Source organism: Bufo bufo, chromosome 4, assembly GCF_905171765.1.
Source record: "Bufo bufo chromosome 4, aBufBuf1.1, whole genome shotgun sequence".
Classification (NCBI taxonomy): Eukaryota; Metazoa; Chordata; class Amphibia; order Anura; family Bufonidae; genus Bufo; species Bufo bufo.
Genome location: NC_053392.1, coordinates 196,343,051 through 196,366,284, shown reverse-complemented (window position 1 = coordinate 196,366,284; position 23,234 = coordinate 196,343,051). Strand labels below are relative to the sequence as shown.

Genomic DNA, 23,234 nt, shown 5'->3' with positions numbered 1-23,234 from the left:
TATCAATATACTGGAGCTCCGGGCCATCTACCTCTCCCTCTGCCATTGGACCCCCTACTTGCAGGGCCGTCCGGTCAGGATACAGTCGGACAACGCTACAGCGGTTGCCTATATCAACCACCAAGGGGGGACTCGCAGCGGGACGGTGATGAACGAGGCCGCAAGGATTCTGCAGTGGGCGGAAGCCCATGTTCCGGTGATCTCGGCTATATTCATCCCGGGTGTGGACAATTGGACAGCGGACTTCCTCAGCCGAACGACGGTGGACTCGGGGGAGTGGTCTCTCCATCCGGAGGTGTTCGAGGACCTTTGTCTCCGGTGGGGACGCCCAGAAGTGGATCTGATGGCGTCCAGGCTAAATCACAAACTCCCGTGCTTTCTGTCTCGCGCAAGAGATCCGATGGCGTACGACGTGGACGCCCTCGTGGCTCCGTGAGACAACTTTACGTTTCTGTACGTGTTCCCTCCGTTACCGCTCCTACCTCGGATCCTGCGCAGAATCAGGATGGAGGGCATTCAGACGCTTCTGATCGCCCCAGACTGGCCTCGTCGAGCTTGGTACTCAGAGCTCATTCTTCTTCTGGGAGACGTGCCGTGGCCCCTTCCACTCAGGCCCGACCTGCTCTCACAGGGCCCAGTCTTCCACCAGGGTTTAAATACGCTACGTTTAACGGCGTGGCTATTGAAACCTTCCTGTTGAAGCAAAGAGGTTTCTCCGATGCGGTTGTTTGCACGATGATTAGGGCTAGGAAGCCCTCCTCCGCCAAGATCTATTATCGGACGTGGAAATCTTTCCTCAAATTCTGTGAGGACAGGGATCTTCCTCCCAGGCAGTTTTCCCTCCCTACGGTGCTGGCTTTCCTTCAGGCGGGTTTAGAGCTGGGACTAGCTCTGAGTTCGCTGAAAGGTCAGGTTTCTGCTCTTTCCATTTTTTTCCAGCGTACACTAGCGGTGTTGGGTCCGGTCAAGACTTTCATACAGGGAGTGGCTCACACCGCAGTCCCTTATCGGCCACCATTGCATTCCTGGGACCTGAATCTGGTGCTGGTAGCGCTCCAGTCTGAGCCATTTGAACCTCTGCGATCAGTCTCCCTTCGCATGCTTTCATGGAAGGTTGCGTTTCTGGTTGCAATTACCTCCATCCGGCGGGTGTCGGAACTGGCGGCTCTCTCGTCCAAAGAGCCCTTCTTGGTGTTTCATCAAGACAAGGTAGTACTCCGGACAGTGCCGTCCTTTCTGCCGAAGGTGGTGTCGGCGTTTCATGTTAATGAGGACATTGTTCTGCCCTCTTTTTGCCCTGAGCCTTCTCATCCTAGGGAGGTGGCTCTCCACCGTCTGGATGTGGTACGGGCCTTGCGGATCTACCTGGCAGTGGTGGCCCCTTTTAGACGTACGGACTCCCTGTTCGTAATCTCGGAAGGTCCTCGTAAAGGTTTGGCAGCCTCGAAGGTGACGATTGCTCGGTGGATTAGATCGGCCATTGCAGAGGCCTACCGCTCTAAGGGCAAGGTTCCTCCTCCCGGTATCACGGCTCACTCTACCAGGGCGGTCGGGGCTTCTTGGGCTCACCTTCACCACGCTTCGGCGTCTCAATTGTGTAAGGCAGCGACTTGGTCCTCTTTACACACCTTCACGAAATTTTACCGAGTGCATTCTTTCGCCTCGGCGGATGCTGCTCTTGGCCGCAGAGTTTTGCAGGCCGCAGTGTAGTGTCTTACCGGAGGGAGTTGGTTTTGTTCTGGGCCAGTGGTTGTTTCCCGCCCCGGGGACTGCTTTAGGACGTCCCACGGTCCTGTGTCCCCCAATGATATGAGCGAGAAAATGAGATTTTTGTGAACTCACCTGTAAAATCTCTTTCTCGCTTTATTCATTGGGGGACACAGCACCCACCCATTTTTTCTTTTAGTATGAGGCCAGTGGGTCCGAGTTGCCGGTTGGGGCTGGTGTCCGGTTTGGTTTTTTTGTTGGGCAGTGGTCCTTACTGGTTGTGTTTTTGTTTCGGTACTGTTTCTCCTACTGCTGAAGCACAAACTGATATGCTCTCTCCAGGCTGGAGGGGGTATAGCCTGCAGGGGAGGAGCTAACAGCTTTCAGCCTAGTGTCGCCTCCTAGTGGCAGCAGCAAGCTATACCACGGTCCTGTGTCCCCCAATGAATAAAGCGAGAAAGAGATTTTACAGGTGAGTTCACAAAAATCTCGTTTTCTACATGGACTGCTGTCATACAGCCATTTTTCAACATTTTACTTTAATACATAAATAAAAGTAAACCTTTAGTTAGTAAGTTCACAGATCAATCCTATTTAAGCCAGATAATTGGTTGCAGAAGCTGTGCCATGGTTGGTGTTGACATGGGGCAGTGTCCTCTGGTTACGGATGTAACGTCTCTGCAGTGCAGAGCTTACAGGCTGTATTTCTCTCACTATGCAGCAGAGCCCAGAAAAAGAGATCTCCTGATTCTCCTCACCTCTGTGACTCCATGTACCATAACTGAAACAGTAGTATGGAACAGCTACGAGACCTGTATCACTAACAGAGAATGACCCTCCAGTGCGGCTAAAATGAATGGCCATAAACAAGTTAATATATGACTGAAGTGTAATGACTGTCTGATAATGCTTCTCTTTGGATCCTCATGGGGTGTCACCCTTTCACTTAGATGGATGTGAACTACAGTTCGGCTGAGCTTTATGCAGCTGATGTTATTTATTCCTACAGATGGATTTCAGGCTGGAAAAAAAAAAATGCCGTCCAGATAGGCTTTCTCATTAGTTCAACTCAATGCTTCTAGCATAGAAACCATATGTAGGCTAGACTTAACTGAGAAATTCACAGGTGAGTATAAATATATATTTAGACCACATCAAACCCATATAAATTCATAGAGGGACAATGGTCTTAATCTATCCCCCGCTGGCATCCAATGCTCTTCATACTTCTTAATAAATGTGGCCTATCTGTGCAGGTCTGTGTCCCAGAATGGAAATCAATGCCAGCAAGGCAGCTGGTGTATATTTTTCACTATAATCTAAGCCCATTTCCTGGCATAGATTATAATAAAAATGCTAGACTAGACATGGCCTCCCTGTCCTTCTCGTTTACCTTCCCGCTTGGTCCACTTTTTGGAAAAGTGGGATTCTAAACCCCAAAAAGGTTGCAGAATTTTGTACAAGCATGGAATGCATCAAACATTGCAACTTTTCAACACCAGTTTTCTGGCATCCTGGTATTGATATTTGCTCCCTTACATTTTTGGAATCTGCTAGGTTTTCTTACGTAATCAGAGTTTACTAATTACTTTGAATTAAAGGAGTTGTTCGGTTTCAGGAGGAAACCGAATCCTGCACTGCTGCACCAGTTTTCCTGGCCAGACTCTAATAGCACATCTGCAGGGTTGACATCACGTACAAAACATGTCTGCAGCAGCCAACCACTGGCCTCATCAGGTGCACATCTGAGACCACTGATTAGCTGCAGCGTTGTCTGCAGTGCTCCCCAAGCCAGGAGAACCAGAGTGGATCGGTCAGCTAAGTACTTACCTGTTCTTACCTTACCTGCTGTCTGCTATACCGCTTAAAGATGTTAAATGTCCCCATTATAATATTGAATTACCACCTTTCTGCTAAGTTTATTTAATATATCGCCGCCAAAATCATTTTTTTTTAGTAAGCAAACCGCCATGAGTGGCCAATTCCCCAAAAAATAAACTTTCCTTTTCCTGTGAAAATCTGATCATCTAATCCTGAGAAATATTCCTTTATATTTTTTATGCTGATGAGGTTTTAGGTGCATGGTGGGAGAGGCTGATCCATTCAGTGCACTCTAGCTCTGCCAGGAATGTCATGCAGTACCCCCTTCCCTTTCTCTGTTTATTGACAGTCCATGCCTTCCCGTGCTTCATTGCTCCCAACTGGGAAATCTTGCAGATGGCAGCGGAGGCCAGGGAATTGAATGGGAGCAGCGCTGCAGTAACCTGGCACAGTGGATGGAGCTGCTACAAAACAGGTTATCTGGGGTTTCTGGGTGTTAGACCCCTGCTGATCTGATAGGTCATCAATAAGTAGATTTCGGAAAACCGCTTGAACAATAATGATCTTTATCTATGTAGCGCCAACACATTCTTCCACACTTTACAACCAGAGGGTATATGTACAGCCAAAATCGGACGTCATAAAGCAACAAACTAATCAACAAAATAGGAGAAAACGCACAAAGCTGCAGGAGTCAATCACACAGTCAGTATCTGATGCACAATTACCAAGTAACCGTACTGTTGAATTAAGGCATCTGCTTCAAGAATAATAGTGTAAAAATGACAGGAGCCTGCATAAAAACATGTGTTTTTAGGCCTTGCTTAAAACTGTGGATTTGGGGAATTAAAGGGACTTGTGCCATGTTTTTAAGTTATCCCTAAGGGTACGTCCGCAAAATGTGTCCGCATCCGTTCTGCAATTTTGTGGAACGGGGGCGGACCCATTCACTTTCAATGGGGCCGCAAAAGTTGCGGACAGCACACAGTGTGCTGTCCACATCCGTACTTCCGTTCCGCGGCCCTGCCAAAAAAAATAGAACATGTCCTATTCTTGTCAGCAGACACAGACAAGAAAAGGCATTTCTATTATAGTGCCGGCCATATGCGGTCTGCAAAATGCACCACTGCTATAAAGGAGACAATATGCAGGTAAACTTTGAAGAGTTAACAGCTCTTGCACAAGCTCCGCGACCCTTTCAAACAGCTCATTGGGGAGGGTGCCGGGGGTCGGACCCTAACCGATCTGATGTTGCTGACCTATCCAGAGGATATATCATCAAAATTATGCCGTTGCACAACCCATTTAACAACCTTCTGCTTCTGCTATCAGTATCATCTATTCATAGTTAGCAACCTGCTCATTACCTCCTCTGTAGATAATTACTTTTACAAAAATGGCCCTAAGAACAGTGGCAATGATTACGCTTTGTATGACTTGTGAAAACATCACTATGAAATTCCGTAAACTTTTTCAAAGCATCTTTATACCAAGCTTTTGTGACCAATGAAAGCAACCTATGTCACCATTTTATTGTCCTTAAAGGGAAAACTGCTGCCCAACTACGCATAAAGCTGGATTTACACAGGCCGGCTGAGCGGCTGATTGTCGTGAAGAAAGCATTCCTTCTTGACAGTCGGCTGTTCGCTCAGTGAAGGAGATGGGTGCATTTACGTGCAGCGATCTCCTTCACTGTATGAGGACGGGAGATCGCTGTTGTGATCCCTTGTCCTTATACAGATTTATGGTTTCTGAGTTGCAGATTGCTGTTTAGACAGCAGCCATGATTTGTGGTGCCTGCATGAACGGCAGGACCCCCCGATGAACGAGCATTCCGCTTGTTCATCGGGTGATCAGCGGCACATTTACATGGCTGTGAAAGTGAACCTTAATGCCTTGTAGAGCTGGTTCCCCTAATATAAACCTCTGTAAAATCCATTTCTGTAATGTATCTGTATGCTAATGAGGGTTTTATTGCGCTGTGCGTATAGTTGCATCAGAAGTGACTTCTGAGCTGTCCGACATCCTTTAATACCAGACTCTAGTGGCCAAATTCTAAAACATTTAAAAAATGATCAAAATACAGCATAGTTAACGTAGTATAAGTTTGAAAAAACAGATAAGGCAACCAATTCAACTTATTTTTCTATAGTGTTAATCCAAAAACAGGAGAAACCCATATGAGAGAGTAGCTAATTGCCTCATATTAAGGGGAACTATTGCCTTCCCAACTCCAAATATGACGATCAAGATATATCCCTGGATCATAGGTTGTGATATTTTATCCTTCTACAAAGACATTCAGACCTGTTTTGAACCCAAAGTTCTAAATTCTCATTGTAGTTACACTAAAAACAGGCAAATGATTTGTTGTTTCTTTGTATTTAGGCTACTTTCACACTGGCGTTTTGGCTTTCTGTTTCTGAGATCCGTTCTGGGCTCTCACAAGCGGTCCAAAACGGATCAGTTTGCATTCTAATGCATTCTGAATGGAAAAGGACCCGCTCAGAATGCATCAGTTTGCCTCCGTTCCGTCTCCATTCCGCTTTGGTGTCCGTCTGAGAAAACTGAGCCAAACGGATCCGTTCTGACACACAATGTAAGTCAATGGGGACGGATCCGTTTTCTATGACACAATCTGGTACAATAGAAAACGGATCCGTCCACCATGGTGTTCAAGACGGATCCGTCTTGGCTATGTTACAGATAATACAAACGGATCCGTTCTGAATGGATGCAGACGGTTGTATTATCTGAACGGATCCATCTGTCAGATCCATGACGGATCCACACCAAACACGAGTGTGAAAGTAGCCTAACTTGCAATATGCCCTAACAACATGATGTTATCTGTGGATTATATCTTGGCATTTTATTTCAGCGTATGAAAGGGACAATCACCAAGATGAAGCTGAGGAAGAAGGTGATGCAGACAAAAATGGAAATGAGGAGCAGGCTACAGACCAGCATGCTATGAGCAGAGAGCAAGCTGAGGTATGTGACGTGGTGGAGAACTACCTATATGACTGGATATAGACAGAGTTTATCACTTGAATTAGTATTTTGTGTGTCACACTGCAATCTAGGTGTCTTACCAGCCCTTCTCCACTCTCTAAGTATTTTGCATAAGACTTTACAATGAATTATTCTACTATTTTCCTGTCTGTACTGACTTGGAGTGCACTAGGGAAGAAGCCAGGCAGGCCAAGTGTTACTGCATTCAGAATGGCAGCATCTCTGGTATAGTTGGCATGGGCGCTGGAAAATACTGCTGTGTATATCATTTATCATTTAAGAAATTGAATGTGTATTGCTTTTGTGTAAAGAGCCATGGGAGACAAAGAACATTACTCAGTGTATGAAATGTATTTGTAACATGATTTATGCTTGGACGCCAGGCTGCTCCAGAGGATGTGAACCCTGCTGATGATCCCAATAACCAAGGGGAAGATGAATTTGAAGAGGCAGAACAAGAGCGGGAGGAGAACCTACCAGATGAGAATGAGGAGCAGAGGCAGCAGCAGGACCAGGCAGAGAAACAAGAGCATTTAGTGGTGAGGAAGTGCCACAGGAAGTCACTTGGAGGCAGAAGAACTCCACAAGACAGGAGCCTACACCAGTCCGCTCTCTGATAACCCGCACACTTCAGCTTTCCACTGAGATAGTCATAGAAAGCACACATTTTATGCCTCACTTGCAAAGCAAATGGCTAGCAATTTTTTTTCTCCCCTCTTTTTACAACAAGATACTAATTATTGTAATGACATTCTCTAGCTTGCTCTGAAATTCTTTTTATCGCAGTAATATTTAGGATACGGCATATGGCGTCAGCATCAAGAAATCTACAGAAAGTGCAGAATATCAAAGCTTGCAAACACACGAGAGAAAAAAAATAAGAGCAGAGCAGATTCCTGTTGGCACTGTGTGTATTCTGCTATAAGATATCAGTTTGGGGCTTTTATGTTATAGAAAGTATGTTTTAGCATGTGGTTTAACAACGTTTCTTTTGTTTTTGAAGATGGCTGGAAATCCTGACCAGCAGGAGGATAATGTTGATGAACAGTATCAAGAAGAAGGAGAAGAGGAGGTATTTACCACCCTTATATCTCTACTGAACAAGGGAACGTCAGCAGCATAGTTTATGTGGATAGCTGTATCTGTAGTGGCCACAGGCACTGCTTGTGTGGCCCTGAGGCTCAAGGGGTCTCTCACGTACAAAGACAATAAGGAGCTCTTCAAGGACATAAGCCAACATGACCTGCTCAAGTATTTTGATATATTCAAACTGATCCATGATCCCTCGTATGGGCTAAATAGGCCAAACTCCATGCTATGAGAAACATCCCCATATCAGGATTATTTTCACCATCATGCTTTACGGTCTTCACAGTGCACTGTGGCTTGAATTTAGTGCTCAGGGGTTGTATGATATACTTTCTCCGACCACTTTTCCCTAAAAGAACAACTTTGCTTTCATCAGTCCCATTTCACTTTGGACCAGTCAATGTGTTCTTTGGCAAATTTCAACCTGTCCAGAACATGTCTTTTTTTTCCAGTTGTTTTTATTATTATATTTTTTTATATTAAGATGATTATTATTATTATTTTAACAATGGGACTTTCCAGAGAGTCCTTGCTGGTAACTTGGCTTTACTCTTTACTTAAAGGCCACCTTGTCATGTTGAACATAGTGTCTGAGCTGCAGACAGAATGTTATAGAGCAGGAGGAGCTGAGATTTATATCATTTGCATTCCTGCTCATTCTGGGCTTTGTCGTCAAGGAGTTGGTCCTATCAGTGATTGACAGCCTTTCCCTCCATGACTGTGTATACAGAGAGAGCTGTCAATCACTGATAGGACCGCCTACCTGACTTCAAAGCCAAGAATCAACATGAATATAAATGAATAAAATACAGGTTACACTGAATCTTTTCCCAAATATATATATAAACCGTCTCCGCTCCTCCTGCTCTATAACATTCTGACTGCAAATTAATTTGGATTGTCATGGTGACCGCTTCCCTTTAATCGTCTTCTGATTGTAGCAGTACTCGCTGGTAACTTCAGATCTTCTTTGATCTTTCTAAAGGTGATCATTGGCTGAGCCTTTGCCATTTCGGCTATTCTTCAATCCGTACGAACAGTAGTTCCCCGCTTTCTTCTATGTCCTTCAGGTTTTGGTTGCCACTTTAAAGCATTTGAAATCATATTAAATGAGCAGCCTATAATTTGTTGCGCTTCTCTATTTGTTTTTCCCTCTCCGGTCAACTTTTTAATCAAAGTGTGTTCTTCGTTAGAACAATATCTGTAACGACCCATTTTCCCCAGGAAATAACCAACATGGGCAACATTTGCCTACCCTAAATAAGGGCCAAAATTGACACATTATTCCACAGAATTAATGACCAGTAATTTAATTCCTCCCTGCTATTATTTGGAGCGCTCCCCTTTAATTAATGATTCAATTACTCAGAGCAGCATGCATGTTCTAATTGTTGGGTTGTTTTTTTTTTCTATTACTCTAAGGGCTCATTCAGACGGCCGTATGCTGTCCGCAAAAATACTGAATGCTATCCGTTTTTTTGCGGATCCGCAAAAAAACGGATCTGCAAAAAAACGGATAGCATTCAGTATTTTTGCGGACCCATAGACTTCAATGGGGCCATGTCCTGATTTTCACGGACAAGTATAGGACATGTTTCATTTTTTTTGCGGATCCGCAAAAAAACGGATAGCATTCAGTATTTTTGCGGACAGCATACGGCCGTCTGAATGAGTCCTAATACATTTACAAGTAAATTATTTGTTATGTAGAAATATCACTACTTATATGATTTTATATGGGATATGCCCCAAATCCACAGCATTTCAATCACAAATAGTACACAGTTGGCTCTTCAGGGGCTACTGATTGGTTTACTGCAGGTTAGCCTTGACTTGTGATATTCAGTAAGACATACCTGTCTATACCAGTCATTTTGCTCAGTCTGAATTCATATATGGCAGAGTCCCATGTGTTTTACTGAAGTTATTAGGAACAAGTTCATTGATTGGTTGTGACACTGAGGTTCCATTTACACATTTCATTGAACAGTTAGCTATTCTTGTGCAGTTTTGCTTTGCATGAAGAATATTTTATGCTATGTTGTATATAGTAATTTCTCATACTGTGCTGTAGGTTCAGGAAGATCTAACAGAAGAAAGAAAAAGGGAAACCAATGCAGAAGAACCTTATGGGGAAAATGAAGAAAATGTAAGTAGCATGTAGGAAAATAGCATCTTGATGCATTTTATGGTCTCATTATTTAGTAACTCTGTATGTTGCTATGAACACAATACTGAAGTGGCGCCGTGACTTTCTAGAGTCGAAACTAGACTTGTAAAATATAAGGTACTCAAGGCCGCTTTAGACTGCCAGATGTTCGGGCAGATCTTCGCTAATGAGCACGAACACTCTTTAGCAATAATGTGCCCGTGTAAAGGTGCTGCCAATTACGAAACACTTGTTCATCAGGTAATAGGATTGTTGGTGCGGTCAATTAAATTGTTTGCCAGCAGCAGATTGTGCCATCTAAACAACACTCTGCTTCCAGCAAACAATTAATCTGTATAGGGATGACCAATGGCATTAGCGATCGCTCCTCCCTATAACGTGGAGAAGATTGCTGCATGTAAATGCAGCAATCTCTTTCATTGACAAGCAGGCGATTGTGGGGAAGGAACGCTTCCTTCCCGACAATAGTCTTCTCCATTGAACAGTGTAAAGATGCCTTTAAGACCACTGTGTGCTAGGGAGGTCTTGATGGGTCTTCACTGAATGAGCAGACACATAATTTATCTCAAGGCACAGGCTGATGGTCCCGCCCATACCCCATGCTCGCCATGCCCCCTTTTAGGCAACAGACAAGGCGATGTAAAAATGCCATTTGTGACTAAATCTAGTCACAATAGTATTTAAAAAGTCACAACACATGGAATCCTTGAGTTAAAAAGAACTGAGCATTACTTACATGACAGAATCCGCACCGTCACTCCAGTTCTCTCATCGGGACTCTGTTTACCCAGTTGTAGTTGTGAAGTCACTTACTGGCAGCAGTAGAATATCGATGAAGTCAGTGATTGACTGCCATGGTCACGTTGTAAACATGACATCACCTCTGCAGCTGGATAAACGGGGCAAAAGTGACAGTGTGGGATCGGTCAGGTTGGTAATTCTTCACAATTGTTGTCCAGTTTCGTCCTTAAACCGGACAACCTCTTTAACGCCAGCCAAATCCATGGCGTAGGGGAATAATAACTTTTCTCCCTAATTCATTGGGTGACATTTTAGGTCAGGACTGGTTCCAGGTGTATGTGGGCTCTTAGGTGACACTTCTTCAACACCCTTGGCTTAACAAGCCTAAACATCTAGACCACAGAAGGAGCCTTGTTATAAGCCCAGGATTGACTGGTGCTGACATATACCCCTTTTGAGGTCAGTAATAATGCAATAATGGACATGCGTTAGATTAGGTTTAGTCAGTTTAGGTTTTTTCTCCGCAGCTTATGGATAAGATGTCTAAAATTTTACCTACTTGCTTGTACTGTAAATGCTGTGAATTTGTCGCTGTGGAGAATCTGCTGCATTTATGCAGTGTGTTTTCATATCCAAAAGAAGAGTGTAGATAATTTTTAGCTACTTTGAAAGAAATGGAAAGAATTATTTTTCAACTTTTTTATTCATTTTGTGTTGCTTTGTGATAATGGCAGACAGCCCTCAATAGAAACACCCCACACACACAAAAGGATGGTTTACACCAAAGGATGCGGCCTGCTCTATGTCGGTTGACTGCACTTTTCCCTCTACTAAGAGCTTAATAACTGCTTAGGCTATTTTCACACTTGTGGGAGTGTGATCCGGCAGGCAATTCCGTCGTCGGAACTGGCCGCCGGATCCGCCGATCTGGATGTGACTGAAAGTATTTGTGAGACGCATCCGCATGTGGATCCGTCTCACAAATGCATTGCAAGAACGGATCCATCTCTCTGCTTGTCATGCGGACAGACGGGTCCGTCTTGTATCTTTTTTCACATTTTTACTGGTCTGCGCAGGCAGGAAGGACGGATCCGGCATTTTGGTATTTTGAATGCCCGATCCGGCACTAATACATTCCTATGGGGAGAAATGCCGGATCCGGCATTCAGGCAAGTCTTCCTTTTTTTACCGGAGATAAAACCGTAGCATGCTACGGTTTTATCTTTTTCCTAATCAGTCAAAATGACTGAACTGAAGACATCCTGATGCATCCTGAACGGATTACTCTCCATTCAGAATGCATGGGGATATGCCTGATCAGTTATTTTCCGGTATAGAGCCCCTGTGACGGAACTCTATGCCGGAAAAGAAAAACGCTAGTGTGAAAGTACCCTTAGGCATTAAGACAGACCTGTTCTTCTCAACCAACTGATGATAGTAGGCTGTGATACAAGAACACATGGGGTACAGTGGCCACTAGATATATATATATATTTTAGGGTTGTTGCGGGTATCAAAATTTCAATACCCAATCGATACTGTATCGATACCGGGATTTCCATTTTTTCGATACTGGCCTGCGCTGCTGCGAAGTCTAGTATCACAGAACATGAGCGTGCTGCTGTCAGCGCGCTCATATTCCCTCAGCAGCACGGGGAGAAGGAAGAAGTCTCTCCCTCCCCCTGTGCTGCTGCTGCCGCTGCCACCAGTGGGGAGAGAGGGGCGGAGGAGGGGCGGGCGCACTGTGCCACCAATGATAGGGCGACCATTTTTATGGTTTAGTTATGGGTTAGTTAAGTTAGCAGGACATGTAGAGCGGCGCCCAGGGATCTCCCTGCACCTACTATTATTCCTCTGTTCCGCTCTGTTCGCCCGCTGTGCCCCAGTTACAGAAGGAACGCCCAGGGAGAGAAGCTGATGTTTTCTTCCATATCGCTCCGATAGTAGTAATTAGCATACGGAGCTGGAGACTGTAACTGGGGCACAGCGGGCGAACGGAGCGGCGCCCAGGAATAATAGTAGGTGCAGGGAGATCCCTGGGTGCCGCTCTACATGTCCTGCTAACTTAACGAAGTCCGACCCCACGAAAGGTAGTCTTTAACTTTGAATACAGGAGGTGCCGGCAGCAGAATCACATTGTCGGCACCCTGCCTCTGACAGAGAGCTGCGATCAGCGGCAGTTAACCCCTCAGGTGCGGCACCTGAGGGGTTAACTGCCGCTGATTTGCTGCCAGTACCTGCCTCATGTATTAAAGGTTAATTATCATTGGTGGCGCAGTGCGCCCCCCTCCCAGTATTAGAATCATTGGTGGCGCAGTGCCCCCTCTCCCCCTCAACCACCCCAGTATTATCATTGGTGGCAGTTGCCACAGAGTCCCCTCACCCCCTCTCATTGGTGGTGCAGTGGCAGCTTCTGATCAGAGCCCTAGCAGTGTAATCCTGGGGCTCCGATCGGTTACCATGGCAGCCAGGACGCTCCTGAAGCGCTGGCTGCCATAGTCTTCTCCCTGCTGCTGTGTGCACAAAGCAGCAGGGAGAGTGTAAAGTCCTATTCACCCTGATAGATCTCTATCAAGGTGAATAGGACTAGGGATGAAAAAATCCCAGGTTCTAGCCCCTAAGGGGGGAAATTAGTTATTAAATAAAAAGTTTAAAAAAAACAGCAAAATATTAAGTATAAATTACATATAAAATATATAAACAATAAATAAATAAACATATCGCATATCGCCACGTCTGAAAAGTCCAAACTATTAAAATAGAAAAAAATCTATTCGGTGAACGACGAAACAGAAAAAATAAAAACTGCGCGAAATGCGGAACGCATGAGGCTTTTTTGGTTTCTTTTTTTCGCGTGGTATCGAATCGTATCGAGTATCGCAATACTTTTTTATGGTATCGAAATCGAATCAAAAATTTGGTATCGCAACAACGCTAGTTCCTTTAAATGTAAAGTACCTTGTAACTTATAAAATCTATTAGCTTTAATACCCAGTGAACAGATTATTGTAAAGCAGCTTCCCTCTGAACCGCCACACTCCTGGGAGCTCCCGTTCTGGCATAGTTAGCGCATGACTTCCTTAGGCTTTTTTACTTTGCAGATGTCACATATGGCACTTATTTCAGTGAGCAGGAGTCTGCTGTAGTCACATTATCACCCTAGTAGGAACAGTCTGGGCCGTCTTTATGCTCACATTATTTTCTTCCAGTATCACTTTTGCAGCCTGAAAGGGGGGGGGGGGGGGGGGGGTGGGGGTTAATAAAGATTACACCATCAGCAGTCACTTTTCTTGTGTTTGTGGATAATACACACATGGATCAGGAAGATGCGCTTTTACCTTGATAAGCTTTTATTCAGAGAGCAGATGGAGTGCTCTGTGTCTCGAGTCAATGTTTGTGCACCCTGTTGAAAATACACAAAGCCATAGCTGAGTAATATCTGCTATTGATGATGAGCACTGAAGGAGAATGAGTATAAAAGGAGACTGGGAGTTTCTGGCTACTTGATTCGATTGCAGTTGGTTTGAACCCTTTTTTTTACTATTCATTTGTAATATGGTTGATCAAAGTTGCCCATGCAGATTGGAAAAATAATGTTTGGAGAATCTATCATCTATCATTAAACTAGACGTTTAAAACAACCGGGAAAAACCGGGCTTCTAAACAAATAATGTGAAACTTTGTGAGCGATATTATTGCTCAGAGCTTGTAGTATGATTACATTACCGCTATACCATCCTGAGTTGACTTCTAAAGGTATTGGAACAAATTGCATTAAAGTCAGTGCAATACGTTTGTCAACCGCTTTCTCATCTCAGCCTTGATGGTCTCTTACAGTAATCACATTACAAACAGTGAGCTGTTTGTGCTCAGTTTAAAAACATGTTCATCATTATTTGCTGAGAACCTATAAAACTAAGGATTGGTTTGCATTCTCCTATAAAGATAAGGCAGCGGGGGAACATATCTGCTGTGTCAGACTGTCTCCCAGCTGGTAACATCACCACCTAGTCCTAGTGTCTTTTCTGAAGCAGATTTTTTTCAAAAATAGTAGCGCTTGAACAAACGTCTTCAGCAAGACTTAATTTTATTTATTTTCTCAAGAGAGTGAAGGATAGTCATGCCCTGCCCTGTGAGTGATCTGAGAAGATCTGTCAGACTTGCGGCACGTGAGCCTATCTGACAGATTGCTTTGTTGTGGTGTTGGGCAGGATCCCACCTCCTCACAGGTTATGATGCTATTTCTCTCCGCCTCTCACTATAGCCCCTGCGGCTTATACTTTATTCTGGAGTTTTCTGCTGGTGCTTGGTGGATCTCCTGCTCCTAGTCCGTCTTGAGATAAGTCCTCCTTTCTTCCCTTTTGTTGTATTTCCTAGCTGGGCCTTAGGAAGACACTGGTTCCTTCATCTTGTGCAAGGAATCGGTTGTCTTATCGCCTGCTCCCTAGCTGAGGGTTTGTGTCAGTTGCATCAGGGCTTCGGTTCCAGTGCATGAACACTTCTACCATTGGGATTTGTTCATGTTGTTAGCAGTCAGGGAAAGGCTTAGTTCTGCTGAGTCATATTGTACTGAATTCAGAAGATGGGCGACTGACTCGGAGTGGAACGATCCTGCACTCCGTAGTCAGTTCTGTCAGGGGCTGTCTGAGAGACTAAAAGACGCCCTTGCGTTTCATGAAAACCCAGATTCATTGGAGGCGGCCCTGTCCCTAGCCGTAAGGATTGATAGACGTCTGAGGGAGAGGTGCAAGGTTCCCCTCAGGCAGGAGAGACTGTCATATGGGCAATCTGTCCCTCTGGGTACAGTGACACTGGAACCAGGGACTGCAGATGAGCCTATGCAGTTAGGTCAGGTCTCTTCTTACCCTGGTTATAGGAACTCTAGAGTGCAGAAAAAACTCTGTTATTTCTGTGGTAAAGAAGGACATTTTATTAATGTGTGTCCTTTTATTAAGCCTCAAAGTGGTAATGTAAAAAAGGGGAGGGTTCTTTCAAAGGAAAAAACGAGTCAATCTGTCAGCTCCAAAACACCTCCAAATTAGAGTAAGCATATAGTGTGACGCGGAGTCTGATTACATAATTTGTATCTTCATAATCACTTGCATTCCTACACTGTCCTCCCACAATCCAGCAGTAAAATGCAAGGAGAGGACTCCTCTTTAATATGTGTATGAGCTTGGGATTTTACTACTGGTTTCAGGGTTGGAACGTAAGTGAGTATGAAGATAATATTAATCTTTATAAAAATTATAATATAACATAGCAACAAGCAAGGGGACAAATAAAACAAGAAGAATAAGGGCCTTGCTCACAAGAGCTTACAATCTATGAGAAGATAAATATTACATAACTGGACTCTGCATCAGTTACACTATACACCTCCTACTCTAGTTTGGAGGGTGTTTCTGATGTAACAGATTCTCTTTAAGTGACACCTCAAATGAGGATACATCCTTATTTTTTAGACACAAATTTTATGGTGGTTCCTTAACAATCCCCACTTGTTTTAAATTGAATTCTGCTGTGCAGTCACTGTGAATTTTACCCAAAATGTTAAAAGATTGATATAAGCAATAAAAATCAGTTATTTGTTTCACAAGATAATGAAAATAGTGCATATCTGAGAATTTTAAATTGTACTGTAAGGCCACGGACAAGTCCCACGCATCGGACTCGCAGCGTGCGTCAGGGAGAGCACCCGTCCTGAACTCCGGAACACTGACTGGGATGCATAGATTTATATTGATTTATGATGCTATGTAACTCTTAGAGTTCTGGAATGTTTTGGATAAAACTGACAGCATTATGTCAGTGTTATACAATACATTCCAGAACTGTAAGGGTTACATAGCATCATAAATCAATATACTGCTATGCGTCCCCGTCAGTATTCCAGAGTTCAGGACTTGTTCACAGGAGTCCAGAACTGTACACAGTACTCCATGTGGGGTCTGTCTAGTGATTTGTAAAGTAGTAGGACTATGTTCTCATCACGGGCATCTATGCCCCTTTTGATGCAACCCATTATCTTATTGGCCTTGGCAGCAGCTGCCTGACACTGGTTTCTACAGCTTCTCCATGTCAGTGTTACCCAGTGTTTTACCATTTAGTATGTACCGGTGACTTGCATTATTCCTTCCCATGTACATAACCTTACATTTGTCAGTGTTAAACTTCATCTGCCACTTCTCTGCCCAAGCCTCCAATCTATCCACATCCTTCTGCAGCAGTATACTGTCCTTTTCTGTGTTAATTACTTTACACAGTTTAGTGTCATCTGCAAAAATTTAGATTTTACTGTGCAAGCCTTCTACAAGATCATTAATAAATATATTGAGGATAATAGGACCCAATACTGACCCCTGAGGTACCCCATTAGTGACAGTGACCCAATCTGAGTGTGTACTATTAATAACCACCCTCTGTTTTCTATCCCTCACCCAGTTACTTACCCACATACAGACGTTTTCTCCCAGTCCAAGCATTCTCATTTTATATACTAACCTTTTATGTGGTACAGTGTCAAATGCTTTGGAGAAGTCCAGATATATGACATTCATTTATTCGCCGCTGTCAAGTCTAGAACTTACCTCCTCATAGAAACTGATTAAATTAGTTTGACATGACCGATCCCTCATGAAACCATGCTGATACAGTGTTATACTCTTATTTTCATTGAGGCGCTCCAAGATAGCATCTCTTAGAAAACCTTCAAACAGTTTACCCATGACAGATGTTAAACTTAAAGGTCTATAGTTTCCGGGCTCTGTTTTTGGACCCTTTTTGAATATTGGCACCACATTTGCTATGCGCCAATCCTGTGGAACACTCCCTGTCAGTATAGAGTCCTTAAATATCAGAAATAAGGGTCTGTCTATGACATTACTTAATTCTCTTAGGATACGGGTTTGTATGCCATCTTGTCCTGGCGATTTGTCTATTTTAATCTCTTTAAGACGCCGCTGTACTTCTTCCTGGGTCAGACGGGGCACTTTTAATGGGGAATTTACTTTTACATTTTGGAGGACGCATGTTACCGCCTGCCAGTTGCATATACCTGATGCTCCTAACCTTAACTAAGGCTGAGAGCATCAGATTATTATGTACCCATCCGGCAGCCATGAGGACGGCCTGGGCTGCCACCTGGGCGTCGGCCCACCAGGAAATTTCCCTGTATGGTCTATGGCTAGTCCATCCCTGATTGATTGTTATTTGACTCGATTAAACCACAACACACATGGAATAACTTTCACTTTGGTATAGAAATGAATGTTGATAGTCATACAACTTTCTTTCCACTTCTGTTTGTGTGGGAATCGGTCACACGACCCAGTATCATATAGCCAAACTCTCTGTCTAGCCTTGACCTAGTAGGTGTTTTCTATTCCCTGTGGGGGCTGCCATTTTGACTGATTGCTACAAAACATGGATGGACTGCAGTTTATATTGATAGCAAATTCACTTTAAAGTTATTTCAATGACGAATTTTGAAATGATCATTATTTCCCAGGCTGACGGAAAACAGATTGGGGTCGAGAGGGAACATGAAGGTCTTCATAAAGATCATGGTGATAATCATGATGAAAATTATGAAGAAGAGGAAGAGGAGGAGGAAGATGGAGCAGCTGGAGCAAAAAATAAAAGGCGAGCCGAGATGTGATGCTCTACAGGACTCTAGCACACCATGTACCATTGCAAATTCCAAGCTGGCCTTTTTATGTCGTATTATTTTTGTATTTTCATATTAGAATCAATGACATTTTTATATAAAGCTGTATTTTATTATATGCTACTTCTTTTATTAACGTTAAGCTTTAGCAAAATTGTAATGCACAACCTTTTAAAAGCCATGTCAAGCAGCTCTCTTGTGGTTGGAGTACTAATACATACAAGATTAAGGTCTCCTATGCACAACTACATGGTAGTACTGAGTATTGCCATTAATTAGATCAGGACATGCACCTTGTTTTAGGGCAGTAGAATTGTTGGTATTGTGCCTTATGTTCCTTCTTATGAGAGGGAGTACAGAATTTCACCTGCTATATTTATTATGTATAATACATGCGGTAATCAAGGTAATGTAACGTAACCGTTATGGCAGCAACAGTGATGTCTTGTTTGAAATGGCTTAAAACTGATGAAATGATGACCGTGTTATAAAAAGTAGCACAAATTAAAAGTGATGATTATTTAAAGGGTTTCTGTCACTTGAAAAATTGGTATTAAGCTGGCTGACAAACAAACTTTGATAATATGCTAATTAGCCTCTGGGGGGGCGTTGCTCCTGCTCCTAGAGGCTCCGTTCTCCCACCTCTGGCCACGCCCTGCTACACTAGATTGACAGGGGCAGGCATCGTTGGTCTCCTACCGCCGGCCCTGTCTGCAGTGTAAATCTCGCTGAGCGTCCTTCCCTCACTGCGCCTGCGCCGAATACTGAACAGCGCCAGATTTACACTGCAGACACGGCCGGTGGGAGGAAAGCAGCGCTGCCCTGGCCCTGTCAATCAAGAGAAGAGGGGCGTGAAAAGAGGTGGGGCCCCCCTGGCTCCTAGAGGCTAATTAGCGTATTATAAAAGTTTGTTTTTCTCCATAAAGGCTTTAGGCAGTGAGACGGCACTAATCTAGTTATGTTCAGCTCACATTAGCACATCGCTAATGTCAGCCAGCTTAATACCCATTTTTCAGGTGACAGAAACCCTTTAAAGGGCATCTGTCAGCATATTTGTACCTATGAAACTGGCTGACCTGTGTGTGTGTGTGTGTGTGTGTGTGTGCTTGGCAGCTGAAGGCATCTGTGTTGGCCCCATGTTCATATGTGTCTGCATTGCTGAGAAAAATTATGTTTTCATATATGCAAATAAGCCTCTAGGAGCAACGGGGGCGTTGCCATTACACCTAGAGGTTCTGCTCTCTGCAACTGCTGCGCCTTCTGCACTTTAATTTGACATTTTCACAGCGTGGTCCTGTCAATCAGTGGAAAGGGTATGGCACATACAGAGAGAGCAGAACCTCTAGGTGTAATGGCAATGTCGCTGTTGCTCCTAGAGGCTCATTTGCATATACAGTCCTGATGAAAAGTTTAAGACCACTTGAAAAATGGCAAAAAATCATATTTAGCATGGCTGGATCTTAACAAGGTTCCAAGTAGACTCTCAGGATCATTTAAGAAATTCCAAATGACTGTCTTACTGCGTCCCACCTCAGCAGCGATGGCGCGCTGTGAGAGACCCTGCTTATGCAGTTCAACAACCCGACCACGTTCAAAAAGGGAGAGTTTTTTTGCCTTTGCCATCACAACGTGTGACTACCTGACAGAAAATGACAATGAATCCACATCTTTGCACAGATTTGGCCTTTTAAAGGCACGTAGACGTAAAATTTGGATCAGCTGAAAAACAGCCTGTTTAAGTTTAATCGTTATTTTCAATTAATTGAATGCTCAAAAAATGTTTTGTCTCACTCCCATTTCTTCTTGTTGCATGTTGAAGCTCTACTTGGAACCTTGTTAGGATCCAACAATGTAAAATATGATTTTTTGCCATTTTTCAAGTGGTCTTAAACTTTTGATCAGGACTGTATCTAAACATAGTTTTTCTCAGTAATGCGGGCACATATGAACATGGGACCACCACAGATGCCTTCAGCTGCCAAGTGCACATGTAACAGATCAGCCAGTTTCATAGGTACAAATCTGCTGAAAGATGTCCTTTAAATTGCAACCAGTAAGTTTGCGGTTTTAATTTTCTAAATGCTCTAATTGGTTGTTTTTAGGTAATCCATGTTTTTTGCACTATTTTATACACCTCCCCAAGGAGTCCTTTATTTCTAGCGTGAACCTATGAGTATCGTTTATGCTTTGCTAAGAATACGTATTCCATTTGCTGAAAAGCAGAGTCCCTTAGTGCAAACGGTGGCCTAGGTAATGGAAGTAGAAAACTTTCCCTCAAGAAACATATGTATTGAAGTTACTGATGTCTCCTTCAGTTTTTTTTATCACCTTCGGATCATTCCTATCCCCAAAGAGCAGCGTTCTGCCGGCAGACCTTCAGCACAGTGTCATAAAAGGGGACTTTCTGCATTCCCGTGATCTGACAGCTGCACAATAGAGTTCCAAAAAACATTGGCCAAAGACTCTTATTCTGCGGTATGTCTGTAATCTGAAACAGCAAAGCCATATTCTTCTCTGTAGTTATGTTTTGCATAGGAATATTATAACACAACGTTCATTTTGGTTATTCAGGCCAGAAGATGAAATGAATTGATCTGTGTTCCTGTGACTGTTCCATCTAAACAGGAACATCAAGGAGAATTCAATAATCCCTTTACTATTCTATACCGTGAATCCGTGTTTAGGCTCCTGCACCAAGCTTATTACAGTTTTATGCATGAGCCAAAGCCTTTGGGACAGGCTTTCTTCATCTTACAGAATGGGATCTGATCTTCTCCTGGGCTCTAAATATACAGCCTATTGCCAGAACTATAGTATATACAACTCTCTTCCTGAGCCTTTAGACCAACTGTACAACATATATCACGATGTGTCTTATATTTTCCATACGTATCTATAATAGCCACAAAGGATAGCACACAGGAATGCCTATTACAATCAGCAGCCATCCCAGCACCAATCACAAAGTATAAAGGTATCTTTTATATTCTGTTCATTTGGAGAGCCCAGTTGTCCGGTACAATATAAGAAGTCATATATTTGCTGAATTTCATCCATGTATTTATCCCCAAAATGAAATCATATAAATGTATCATTACAATAATGTATAGGCCTTCATTCACACTTTGCAGTTTTAATACAGTATTGTTTTTAGGGTCCATAATCCTCTTTTCATTATTTTTTTGCCAAAAATGGATCAGATGCCCAGAAGCCAGAAGGGAAACTTTTCTTTTTGGAAATCGTTTTTCTTTTCCCCATGCTGGGATCCGTTCCTGCTGCCTAAAAATACAGAGCGATGTTCAAGATGCTAGTGTATACAACAAGCCCCTGAAAGTGTTACTGTGCTGTATGTCATTATTAAATGTGTCAGTACTTTAAATGAGTGCATACAGCTTTGCTGATGTTAGAAAGGTTGAGAATGGTAATTACTGTGCTGTATGTTGACTATAGCACTTCCTAATCAGCAGCAATTCAGATTATGTAAATGTATTTACATACCATATGAGGCCATCACCAGCCGTGAATGTTGTTTCTAAAATTATCTGCTTTACCTAAGGTCTTCCATGCTGTTTGCAGGTTCTGACAACAGCCTGGATGTGTAAATGAGCTTTACTATGTCCAGTCCGGGCAGGATATATACACCTGCTGGACCATCCATGTCCTTTCATGTATTTGGCATGAACAAAGTTGTCTTCCTTCCTAGTATACTGGCAGATCAGACAAAATATCAGAATATGTCATGAATTAAGATCTCAGAAACGTGTTGACACTGCTCATGCTGGAAATTCTAGTCCCTTGGAGAGGTGATAGAATTGTGGCTTGTTAAAGTTGACCTGGCAAGTCTGTTTTAGTGAATACATGCATTACCCATGTAAAGAATTGCTCCTGGAGCATCTTCTCTTAGAGCTTTACATTGCGTTATTCCACTGTTATCCCTCCTGGAAATGTATAAATATATTTACTAGATGTTACCATTTCTCTCGCCAATCAGTGGTGACAGGGTGTAGTGGCACACCCTATTAAGACGGGGAATGTTACCAGCTTGGTGTCAATGTAGTCATACATCTCTAGGAGGAACAACAGTGACGCTTTCTGTGAAGAGAATTATTGTCTCATGGGCAAGACATATTTCAGGGGACATCACATTATGTCCCAGATTTTTTTTTTAACTACTTGCTTTCAAGATAGGTTAATCATGAAAAAAATAGCATTACATGGCACTGACAATTTAAAGGGGTATTCCCATCTTCGACAATGGGGGCATATCGCTAGGATATGCCCCCATTGTCTGATAGGTGCGAGTCCCACCGCTGTGACCCGCACCTATATCGAGAACAGAGCGGGGAGCGCTGTGGCTGGAGGACCCAAGATTTCCCGGGGTCCGTCCATCGCCAAGCGCTAATCCCCCCCTCTCCCATAGAAGTGAATGGGAGCGTGCTGCGCATGCGCGGCCCATGTTCCCATTCATTTCTATGGGGCAGACCGCAATAGCCGAGCCAGCGCTGTGCTATTTTCGGCGGCCCCATAGAATTGAATGGAGGGCGGCTGCACATGCGCAGTGCGCTATCCTTCACTTTCGGGGCTCCGTTCTCGATATAAGACAATGGGGGGATATCCTAGCAATATGCCCCCATTGTCTGAGATGAGAAAACCCCTTTAAGGTAATTTGTACCTGATGTTAAAGTTGTACGATACCGTGTGTCTATGTCAAGTTAATACTGGGCATAAATAGAGCTAAAATGCAGGATGCTTCAACCTCAGTGTTCACATAGACTGCAGTACATTTGTTCTGTTTAGCCCAGGAAAGCTATGAATAACTTTATTTCATACTTTAGAAATATCATGCAATGTATTTCGAGTGATTTACCAAACATGCCTTTAATAAAGGCCTCGGACTCTGCTTCCTACTCCTCGTGACCTAAAGGAGGGCATATATACCTTCTCACCATTCCTGAATGCAGGAGACAAAAGGGCCTTGGACCCGTTGACCAGTTCCTCCTTTCCTTTGTGGTGTTTAAAGAA

General features: G+C 43.4%; 1 protein-coding gene and 1 long non-coding RNA gene across 3 annotated transcripts in view; both read left to right on the top strand.

Moving 5' to 3' along the window:
• Nucleotides 1-18,853, top strand: part of GOLIM4 (golgi integral membrane protein 4) — a 147,401-nt gene extending 128,548 nt beyond the window's left edge. For both annotated transcript variants that reach the window (XM_040428189.1, XM_040428188.1), the window contains 5 exons: nt 6,410-6,522; nt 6,927-7,082; nt 7,547-7,615; nt 9,707-9,781; nt 18,054-18,853. In XM_040428189.1, coding sequence (XP_040284123.1) covers nt 6,410-6,522; nt 6,927-7,082; nt 7,547-7,615; nt 9,707-9,781; nt 18,054-18,203 — 563 coding nt within the window. In that variant the 3' untranslated portion in view covers nt 18,204-18,853. The remainder of the gene's footprint in view (nt 1-6,409; nt 6,523-6,926; nt 7,083-7,546; nt 7,616-9,706; nt 9,782-18,053) is intronic.
• A 1,276-nt stretch (nt 18,854-20,129) lies between these two features.
• LOC120997868 lies at nt 20,130-21,937 on the top strand. The gene is made up of 2 exons (XR_005778243.1): nt 20,130-20,687; nt 20,784-21,937. It is a non-coding gene; the product is annotated as an uncharacterized LOC120997868 (long non-coding RNA).
• The last annotated feature ends 1,297 nt before the right edge of the window (nt 21,938-23,234 follow it).